We start from the raw sequence: 9,235 nt of genomic DNA, 5'->3' as shown, positions 1-9,235 counted from the left end.
TCTGAGTACGTTTCTCGTGAAAGGCTTTATCGTGAGCTTGATAGAAATTGTGAATAATTTTATTGTAGGTGGGAAGGGAAGTGGAAACGAATATCAAAAAATTCAAGTTTAGCAATTGATAAAGTACATGTCAAGGGGAATTTTAAAATTAGAACGCAAAAAATTCGTCGATAAAAATGCAGTGGGAAGATAGATGAGTAAGTGTGTCAGATTTGGGGGACAATGTGGCGCGTGCTGGAGATATCTTGCATTTTTAGAAAGCTCAAGGTTGCATGCATTTCGAAGTTGAATTGAATTTACTTTGTCTCGACAGTTTTTTCTAGGACTTCTCTTCTTTAGTTTTATTTTTTGTCATTACTTTCTTCTCTTAAAGGGATCAGGAACAGTTTCTCATATAGGGCAAATTCAATGTATTTTTTCAAACGGGACTATACAAAAACTATTTTAGAAAATTGCGGTTTTTTTGCATATGACTATGTTGAAAGTTCACTGTGTTGAATGCTATACAATAAAATTTTGGTACAATGATTCGTTAATGACTTTTTGATTAATAATAATTACGAAAACGAAACATTTTTAGCATTCCACATGCGTTGTTTAATTTTGTATAACGACGATCGACCAGATTTTGTTTATAATTATCTTAGTCTGGCAAATATCTTTTTTTTTCTACCAGAGAATTTTTAATAATAAATTTTTAATAATTTAGACTTTAAGTCGGTTCTTCAGAACACGAATTATAATAAACTGTTCATTATCATATAAAAATTCGCTTTTGTGCACGCCACGTGATCAACAAAAATTGGAATGCTTCAAGACTTTCAGGAAATAAGAGCATAAAAAATATAAAAGACGCACTTATAAAATGCGTTTCATTAATGTTGAACATAAGTTTTATGATTTTTTTTCTTTTTCAACTTCTATGTACATTAATTAACCATTCAAACGAAACAATTTGTAATAATTTCCAAAAAAAAAAATATTTCAGAATATACTTGCTATTTCTTTCTCAATTTTACAGATTTTTAGTAAAATATGAAAATTAAGATTGGAAAAAAAATCAGAGCCAATTTTCCAAAACCATTCATAGTTTCGTGAATTGTTGGCATAGAAGTATTCGAAACCACTCTTACAAGGGCAACAAAATCACTGTTGACCAGTGTAATTTTTGTTTTTATTTCAGAATTATGTACTTTCTTACATTTTTATAAATATGAAAACGAAAAACGAAAAACTGAAATTTCATCATTTAACTTCAAACAAAAATTCCCGACGTCCTTCAGTAAAATTTGTGATTTTGGTCATTTTAAAACTACAGCTACGAAATTTGGGAAATTTTGAATAAATGACACTTTTTTGTGCAATTTTGGATTTAGTTACCCTGGGCAACATGGCTAAATCAACGTGCTCGAACTTCGGATGCAATAGTAGCGCTAAATTTTATCGCAAAAAAAATTGATTGTGAAGAGAAATTTTGAGGAAATATGACAAAGTGACACAAAAATTTTGATTTTTATTTCTGTTCTTTTTGTAGGTGCCTTTAAAATTCTACCGATGTGAATTTTCTTCACAGAAATTAAGGTTTTTACATGGTCTACACTCCATGATTTGTTGTCTGTTCCCGAAATCTTCATTTGGAAGTGTTGCAAAAACTTGGGCAAGATCAAAAATGCTTGTATAAACTGAAGAGGGAATCCTTGCGCGAGAACTTCCTCAAGTTCCAGAGAGTCAACTTGCAATGGTAGTCATCACTGTCTCACGCGAGATTTTTCGCCAGCCCATTCCCGCCTTTAGGTTTAAATTCTATTCACTTTTTGTATTTGCTCAATATTTCGCGACCTGAGAACTATAAGGTTCTAACTAACATTTGGATTAAATTGATCAGTGTTCACGAAAACAGTGATATCTCTTTAATTTATTATATCTTTATTTAAAAAAAAAGACAGGATTAATTAAGATCGTTTTGGCTTGTTAAAGTATTAATTTACTTTTTTTCATACTTGATAGAAAATGTTTATAAAAATCGCAAAACAAACAATTTAATTTAATTTATCACAAAAAATCACTTAGAACCTTATATGTAATTTTCACGTCGCGATTTTGCTATTACTTTCCTTTTGGTTTTTACTTTTATAAGTTCTCTTCTCAGTAAGTTTTTCTTTTCCATGTATTCAACTGCAATTAAGTCACATTACAAAAACCCGAATGGTCACGTTGAAACCACTTATGTAGAAATTTATTTTTTTGACCCCAAAATAAGGGGATTTTATTTCTTTTTTTTAATATCTGTGGTATTATAAATGTAACCTTTCAAGATTCGTAAATTTTTTAAAAAGGTCTTTAGATAAAAAAGTTTGCTACCGAACGAACTCAACTTTTCCATTTATTCACAACCTTTAAAAATTACAAAATACTTATGGACGGACCATTATCAAATATCACAAATAATCAAAATACTCTTCACGTTTCATATGCTTGGCAAACGAAGTCGGATCGTCAACGATGTTCTCCCAGATCTTGTAATACTGCTCTGACGAAATGTTCTCCGAAATCTGTCTCTCCTTCAAGAAGTTTTTCCAGATCTGCACAAAAAAATGCCTTAAATTGTATCAAGGGCAGTTAAAAACAGACCTCATCATCTGCAAACATTTTCTGCGGTGGCTTATTGCCATGAACCCCATAATGGAAGAGCTGAACTGTATACAACAGATAGTAGTAAGTATACATCTTGTCGCCTTCAATACCCTGTAAACAAAAAAAATGAGAAAAATACAACAAAAGTTGGAAATAGTACTTGAAAAGCGATAGTGTGGGGGCTGCAGCACCTGTGTGGAAACACGCTTAATTTGTAGTTATTTTTCTTTGGGAAGAACACATGGTACAAGTTGTATGGATGGAAAGTGGACAACTCATTTTCATCTCTGGTGTCTACAGGAGTGATATTTAGTGTCGCTAGATTTTGCCCCAAGAAGTAATCTTCTTGGTTCCTATAAGTCATTACTCTCGCGCAAGATTCAGAACCGTTAAATTTTTCCTTTAAGGCATCCACAGCTCCTTTACTAAGAACATATCCTGCTTGTCCCATATTGTAGATAGTACTCCATAATCTCACAGGATGTCCTAAATAGTACGGTTCTTCATGATCTAAACTTGCAATAAAGTACCTCAAATTCTCAACCAATGCAAAGGTGTAGTCATTCACCACTAACACCCAGTGGAACTCAGAAGGCACTTCTTTCAGTTTTTTACATAAAATAACCCATGAAGATCCCTCCTTGTTGCGCCTAATCTGAATTTTCCTTTCGTTGCTCAAAGTGAGGGTAACCAACTTGTTGCAATGTCGCCCCCACGTGTCTTCTATTGCTTCTGCATTTTTAGTGGACTTCACCAAGACCATACAGAGAATTTTAATTTTGTTAGCCAAGTAATCAGACTCTGGTAAAAATGTCTTATTCGAGTAACGTAAAGAATCAAAAAGTAGAGGATTCCGGACCAGATTTTTCGATTCAAACCACTTCTTGTACGGTTTTGCTTGGAACAGTCTTGGGGACTCTGGATCGTTTTTTGTCTTGATTTTAAGTAACACAGCCAGAAAAACTCCTATGAAAATACCAACAAGGAATGAAGCTTTTGTAAAAAAACGTAACATTTCAAACTACATGTTTTTAAGTAAAATGAAATTGAGAACAACTTAACCTAAAAAAATATTACAGGGATCTGTTTTTTCGCGGGTGGCGCTAGTGTAGCTAGACAAGAAATTTGAAAGTTGGATCAAGTGGCCGGTGGTCAACATTTTGCTTGTGGTTTTGTTAAAATTGTGAATTTGGTGGTAGAATTCGAATTTGGGAGTTTGAGAGAAAACGTAAGAAGTTTCTGAGTATTAATTGCATTTGTGTTCTTTATGTAATTCTGTTTTTGTATCTGTTAACGTCGCCTAAACAAAAATTTGTTCCGGAGCAGCGTTTTTTGGTTTTAAAGACTGCAATGAGGCCATTGCCGGTCGTGAAATCCTTTTTTGCGATAAAAAAGCGTTTTTATCGTTATATTTGCACAACAATTTGTTCAATTCTTTGGAGTTTGCTTTGATATGTTTTTGTTTGGGTTGTTTTGTCCATTTGTATCAAGTTTTTGTGTTATATGGTTATGTTTTTTCAATATGCAGCTACAGAGCTCGTTATTACTTAAGTTTCAAATCTCTCCACACAATTTATGGCGAGTTATGAAAGCCAGTTGAATTCTGTGAATCCCATGAATCCAGTCAAGATCATGGTTTACATTCGATGATTGTTCAAAAGCTCTCCTAAAATTCTCCATTTTTTAGATTCTACAAGCTCCTCACATGAAAAAACAAGAACATTTTACATCCTTTGTCGCATTTTTAATTACTATGCCTTCAATATTCCACTTGTTTGATTCCTTTCCAGCTCATCCCAGCGATGGGTGAAAGCAGTTTACTCTTCAGCGAGGAGTCCCCAGTCCTCAGCAAACCAATCAAAAAGCTCAGTTACAGCCAAACTTCCAACACTATAACTGCAGCTCTCGAACAAATGCATGACCGACTTTTGCAGCATTTGAAAAACAAGTCGAAACTTTCCCGACAAGAACTAACAGAGCTTATGGAGCAAACAAACTCAGTGAACCCTGACACTACTAAAGCTCGATGGCTCCTTATGAAAATCCGTGGTTTATTGACGTATGTCTTGAAGAAACGGGGTGATTTCCAAGGTTCGCTGCTTAAAGGAGACATCACAATTCTGGATAAGTCGTTTTCCCAAGGAGATAACTCTTTCAGAAGCATACCAGAATCTCCACGGTTTCAGAGTTTGTCAAAATCTGAGTTCCCGTCAAAATATCTGACTAACAATGATTTCTTTACGATGGAGGAAGTTGAAAACATTTATAACTGCTCTGAGGATTTGTTCTCTGACTCTGTTTCGGCGCTGTATCAATTTTCCCAACAGAATTACGACTTGATGAAAAATCTGACCAGTGAAGATAAAGCAATGAAAACTGAAACTGGAAAAACATTCGAGCGTATGGATGAAGAGTACAAAGCGATGTTTCCTTCTAGCAGTGATCCAGAAGTGCTTGATGTGTTCGATAATCTTACCATCACGAATGAAGAGTTAACTGAAGAATTTGAAGAACTTTTCAATAAAACTGAGGCGTGGGTTGGAGGGATTATGGAAAATATCACGCATCTTGAAGAAAAAAAGTCTGTGGCTACAATTCAAATTGAAGAACCAGAAACCGTTCAATACAATCAAGAAAATTTGTTGATAGTTCGACAGATTCAGAATGAGTTTAAAAAGAAGTTGGTCCCGCATATGAGCCATGAAGATAAAGCGGATGTCTTGAATTGTTTGTTTGGGTCTTCTGACTTTAGCTGAAGATAAAACCAATCAGTTGCTTGATTTTTGTTTATTACACCAATAGGCCGATAAAACATCTAATGGGAAGGTACAAATATTTGGTTCCGTGTCACATCGAGATCGATATCGTATTATAGATTGGTGCGTTTTGTATTGCGAGAGTCATAAAAAGGTGCAAGTAGAATTGACAATGAAATATCTCAAATATCACATTAGAAGCTAAATTTTCCTCTCACTTTAAAGAATCCCAAAGCGTTTCGATTATGGATGACAGACCCGATTCCGACATAAGTCTGTAATACAATATCTTTTTCTTGTATAGTACACGGTTCTTTGCTTAGCTCGTTCAGTGGTAGATCTGCTACGGCTTTGGAGAGCTTCTCCACAAATGTTTCCAAACAGTACAAATTCTTCAGTTTTTCATCAACGCACTCTGAAAATTACAATGTTTACAATGTGATAGCGGAGCATTACAAACCTTGATGGAAGAACAAAGGGTGATATGTGAACGTGCAGAAGGGAACATCATCGTTGAAGGGATTCCAATAGGAACTAAAATTATGAGGTTTGTTTTTGTTCCACACCAAGCGAACACCTTTCACGTTCCGGTTACTGAAAAGACACCAAAACAGTCGATGAGGGATACTAATGCAATTCTGAAGTACATTAAAGCATGCAGGGATGTTGGTGAGTAAAACAAGTGCATATCAACATCTACATATACCTAGGTCTGAAAAAGTTACTTAGTTGTCTGTTTTCAGTACGCGACCATCTGGAAACTAGGCAATTCTCCAACGCATTGGAGAGACCATCCACAATTCCGTTCATTTGGCTGAGCATTTTGATAAAGACGATTGTTAATTTGTAACAACCAAAAAGAAGAAAACTTACGGAATGAGCGATCCACTGGGGTAAACCAGCTCCCCGTAAATAATCTCTTCAATCATATCAAGTGGCAGCTTTCTGTAACCCAACCTTTTTAGAGCGATGAAGTCGTATTTACAAACAACCAGAGTTTGAGGAGTCAGCAATATTAGTCTCTCTTTATCAGAATTCCAGTGGCTGATTCTACAGAAAGGAAATAAGTCTTTGATGTTAGTTTAATTGCTATTCATACTGAGTGAGAAGAAAAGCTTCAAGTAGAGGCCCATCTGTCTCTTCATCCAAGAATTGCTCCTTGCATTCACTCAAAGCCCGCGCTAGAACGCTTTCACGAAACGTGAAGAAGTTATTAGGGTTTTCAGTGATGCATATTGTTTGTTGAATGGTGTTATTTTTCGAGGGCGTTTGGGGATTGGGATTCTTATTCCACAAAGTCGTAGAAACTAAAAAGTGTTAAATTGAAAACGTGCTTAAGGAAGAAGTTACCTACTTAAACTAAACACAGAAGGGCACAAAATTAGCCCAGTATTTAGTGACATAGTGCAGTTGCATTATCCATAACTTACTTTTATTTGGAATTGACGTTAACGGAGATATGAAATTGGCGGTCCAACGGTTATCATTTTTATTTGTTTTCGGTAATTCATTATCGTGAGCTTTATCAGGAGATTCAGGTTTTATCAGCTTATCATTGTTTAATTTAGTTTCAGGATTTATTGATAAAGTTCCACCCTTAAACTCGTGGAGGAGGTCCTCTTCAAGAGTGTCTTCTATCATTTTGAGAGCTGCCACGGATTGTTTACAAATATCAGCTGATCGGAACTGAAACGTCAAAGTGACAAACGCGACAATGTGCAAACTTGATAACAGGTGGCGTCGGGTTACTGCAACATTTTTATTATTATTATTATTATCCGGGGGCACAGATCGAAGATAAGATTCACAACAAATTAACACAAAATTACACTCAATTAAAAGAAAATGAAAATAAAAATCTGCTGGATTTACTAATTTAATGAACGCGAAGATGACTGCCTTTGTTCAACTGTGAGGAATTTATTTGTTTTTTTATGGTGATACAGTTTTTAAATGGAAACGTAAATCAAATTCGATTTCCTCCTACGAGTATATTGTCGCAAGCAGCACCATTTAATTCCAATGTTGTAATAATACTCCTTGTGGGAGACGTCGATATGATTTATTTCTTGTAAAGCGCGTTTAATTCCGCATGAGTAATGTTTGCTGTCTTGTTCCGGGTTTTAGTCAAATTGAACGGATTTATCTTTAGGTATCCATGTGTTGTTTTTTGTTTTGATTTACTTAATTTTAACGCTTCGAACTTTTACGATTTTAAAATTTGGAGTCATGTTTCTAGCTTTGGCTTTTTAATTTTTTTTTAATTTGTAAGTCAAGTTGGATCTCACTGCCACGGTTTGTCCAACGCACAACTCTGCATAGCCCCAGAGAATGTTGAACATTTTCCGATGCCAGACACAGACATATCCTGAAGAAATGTCGTGATTGTCCTGCTTAATTATTACATAAAGTTAGCGCGCTATTAGCAATTCATACGTTAAGCACTAAAATTCAAAATTACTATTCCCTCGAGTCACTGTTTTTTGTCTGTAAAATTTGTGAAATCGCGTGGGTCGAAAACATCATGCATATGGAAAAATCCTCTTCGCGCCGTATAATCCAACACGGATCATTTAGTTTCCGGGACAGAGCAATTTATCCTTCGTTCAGCTGTTAATGGAAAAACGAAATAAAGCAATTTTCATAAAATAATTTTTTGTTCATTCTTTGAAGAAGGACGTCACAACTCGGGGGTGTATGTAGTGCTGAAATAGTGGGGGTAGAAGAAAGATAGAAAACATTATACCGGTGTTTCATCCCTTCATTTCAAGTTTCGACGCTGACGCCGCAGCATCGACTGCGATCCAGGTGAGTTTTCCGTAGAAATTAATCAAACATAGAAACTCCGATTGGGTATCACTTATTAAAATTCTTTAATTAAACAAAGTTGGATTTGGGGAAGGGGATGATTTAACATCCCTAATTGAAAATGCCGTCGGCAATGAGTATCTCTGATTTACTTATTAAAAGTTCTGTTTTTGTTCTGACTTCATCAATCAAAGTTCAATGATTGGAGTTACTTTTTCAGGATGCTTGCATGCTGGCTCTTATTTACCCTCTTATCATTATCCGATGCGTTTATGGTATCTACTGTTAATGCAAAAGAAGCTTGGCAGAAACCCGGATGTCATAGAGTGGGTGAGTAGATTTAGATTCACCACTTCGTTTGAAATTAATGAGCTTTTAATTTTCATTAGGACACACGAGGAAGATCAGCATTCCAGAATGTGTAGAATTTCAAATGACTACAAACGCCTGTCGAGGATTTTGCGAAAGCTGGGCTGTGCCATCAGGTCCTAAATCTACACCAACGCAACCTGTTACGTCTGTTGGACAATGTTGTAACATTATGGAAACCGAACCTGTTGAAGCTCGAGTTTTATGCGTGGATGGTGTGCGAACGCTAACTTTTAAATCCGCTGTTAGCTGCTCTTGTTATCATTGTAAGAAGGATTAAACGGATTTCGACACAAGACTAATATAGTACTTTAGATTATGTAAATGTTTATGTACATTTAATATAGGGGATTGTTGTAAATATTATACTGACTGACTGAACTGTAAACTATCTTTCATTAATGTTTTTCGTTTTAGACTTTGTCAGATATTTTTTTCGTAATTAATAAAGTGCTTCATTAATAGTCATCTTATCAGACTTTTTGTACATAATTGTATAAATAAAAGTATAGATTATTGTTTGTTTAAAATATTGTCTCCTATTTTAAAGAAAACCTCAGTTTTTACCATTTTCCGTTTTTATTTTAGTTTTTTCTTGGCTTGGCGGAGACCAGAAGCTCGGAGACTTTCAAACGTACCAGAAAATCCTGGCGGCACTTGCTGATTGA

General features: G+C 35.2%; 4 protein-coding genes across 6 annotated transcripts; 2 read left to right on the top strand and 2 right to left on the bottom strand.

Annotated features, from left to right (window-relative positions):
• Nucleotides 1-2,353: 2,353 nt before the first annotated feature.
• Nucleotides 2,354-3,742, bottom strand: LOC148168029 (C1GALT1-specific chaperone 1-like). Its single transcript, XM_088045421.1, has 3 exons — nucleotides 2,795-3,742; nucleotides 2,632-2,745; nucleotides 2,354-2,582 (listed from the first exon to the last, which is right to left on the bottom strand). The coding sequence occupies exons 1-3, from the start codon at nucleotides 3,647-3,649 to the stop codon at nucleotides 2,439-2,441; spliced, it is 1,113 nt and encodes a 370-aa protein (XP_087901547.1). The 5' UTR covers nucleotides 3,650-3,742; the 3' UTR covers nucleotides 2,354-2,438.
• Nucleotides 3,743-4,248: 506 nt separating this feature from the next.
• Nucleotides 4,249-5,424, top strand: LOC148168028 (uncharacterized). Its single transcript, XM_088046160.1, has 3 exons — nucleotides 4,249-4,269; nucleotides 4,322-4,372; nucleotides 4,425-5,424. The coding sequence occupies exons 1-3, from the start codon at nucleotides 4,249-4,251 to the stop codon at nucleotides 5,388-5,390; spliced, it is 1,038 nt and encodes a 345-aa protein (XP_087902286.1). The 3' UTR covers nucleotides 5,391-5,424.
• Nucleotides 5,406-7,124, bottom strand: LOC148168027 (tumor protein p63-regulated gene 1-like protein). 3 transcript variants are annotated; one of them, XM_088045278.1, is made up of 6 exons: nucleotides 6,821-7,124; nucleotides 6,490-6,697; nucleotides 6,264-6,440; nucleotides 6,097-6,204; nucleotides 5,851-5,984; nucleotides 5,406-5,805 (listed from the first exon to the last, which is right to left on the bottom strand). In XM_088045278.1, the coding sequence occupies exons 1-6, from the start codon at nucleotides 7,029-7,031 to the stop codon at nucleotides 5,585-5,587; spliced, it is 1,059 nt and encodes a 352-aa protein (XP_087901404.1). In that variant the 5' UTR covers nucleotides 7,032-7,124; the 3' UTR covers nucleotides 5,406-5,584. The 3 variants fall into 3 exon arrangements, with proteins under 3 accessions (XP_087901404.1, XP_087901406.1, XP_087901405.1); XM_088045280.1 differs by having other exon boundaries at nucleotides 6,745-6,837; XM_088045279.1 differs by lacking the exon at nucleotides 6,097-6,204 and having other exon boundaries at nucleotides 6,821-7,123.
• A 730-nt stretch (nucleotides 7,125-7,854) lies between these two features.
• Gpa2 (Glycoprotein hormone alpha 2) lies at nucleotides 7,855-9,035 on the top strand. Its single transcript, XM_088045681.1, has 3 exons — nucleotides 7,855-8,198; nucleotides 8,419-8,528; nucleotides 8,588-9,035. Exons 2-3 carry the CDS (start codon nucleotides 8,420-8,422, stop codon nucleotides 8,845-8,847), a joined length of 369 nt encoding a protein of 122 aa, XP_087901807.1. The 5' UTR covers nucleotides 7,855-8,198; nucleotide 8,419; the 3' UTR covers nucleotides 8,848-9,035.
• Nucleotides 9,036-9,235: the final 200 nt, after the last annotated feature.

The sequence above is a fragment of the Gnatocerus cornutus genome, chromosome 9 (genome assembly GCF_029298725.1).
Source record: "Gnatocerus cornutus isolate USDA-ARS CGAHR chromosome 9, icGnaCorn1.1, whole genome shotgun sequence".
NCBI classification, from domain to species: Eukaryota; Metazoa; Arthropoda; class Insecta; order Coleoptera; family Tenebrionidae; genus Gnatocerus; species Gnatocerus cornutus.
This window is presented reverse-complemented; position numbering and strand designations above follow the sequence as displayed.

Bases quoted from the DNA above. Each gene is read 5' to 3' on its own strand.
- LOC148168029 (XM_088045421.1), bottom strand. From the start codon at position 3,649: ATGTTACGTTTTTTTACAAAAGCTTCATTCCTTGTTGGTATTTTCATA. The intron at 2,746-2,794 runs GTACTATTTCCA...TTTTGTTTACAG, and splicing joins CCCACACTATCGCTTTTCAA to GGTATTGAAGGCGACAAGAT. The intron at 2,583-2,631 runs GTCTGTTTTTAA...TTTTTTGTGCAG, and splicing joins AAATGTTTGCAGATGATGAG to ATCTGGAAAAACTTCTTGAA.
- LOC148168028 (XM_088046160.1), top strand. From the start codon at position 4,249: ATGAATCCAGTCAAGATCATG. The intron at 4,270-4,321 runs GTTTACATTCGA...TCCATTTTTTAG, and splicing joins TGAATCCAGTCAAGATCATG to ATTCTACAAGCTCCTCACAT. The intron at 4,373-4,424 runs GCATTTTTAATT...ATTCCTTTCCAG, and splicing joins AACATTTTACATCCTTTGTC to CTCATCCCAGCGATGGGTGA.
- LOC148168027 (XM_088045278.1), bottom strand. From the start codon at position 7,031: ATGATAGAAGACACTCTTGAAGAGGACCTCCTCCACGAGTTTAAGGGT. The intron at 6,698-6,820 runs GTAAGTTATGGA...AACACTTTTTAG, and splicing joins AACGTCAATTCCAAATAAAA to TTTCTACGACTTTGTGGAAT. The intron at 6,441-6,489 runs GTATGAATAGCA...TCCTTTCTGTAG, and splicing joins GAAGCTTTTCTTCTCACTCA to AATCAGCCACTGGAATTCTG.
- Gpa2 (XM_088045681.1), top strand. From the start codon at position 8,420: ATGCTTGCATGCTGGCTCTTATTTACCCTCTTATCATTATCCGATGCG. The intron at 8,529-8,587 runs GTGAGTAGATTT...AATTTTCATTAG, and splicing joins ACCCGGATGTCATAGAGTGG to GACACACGAGGAAGATCAGC.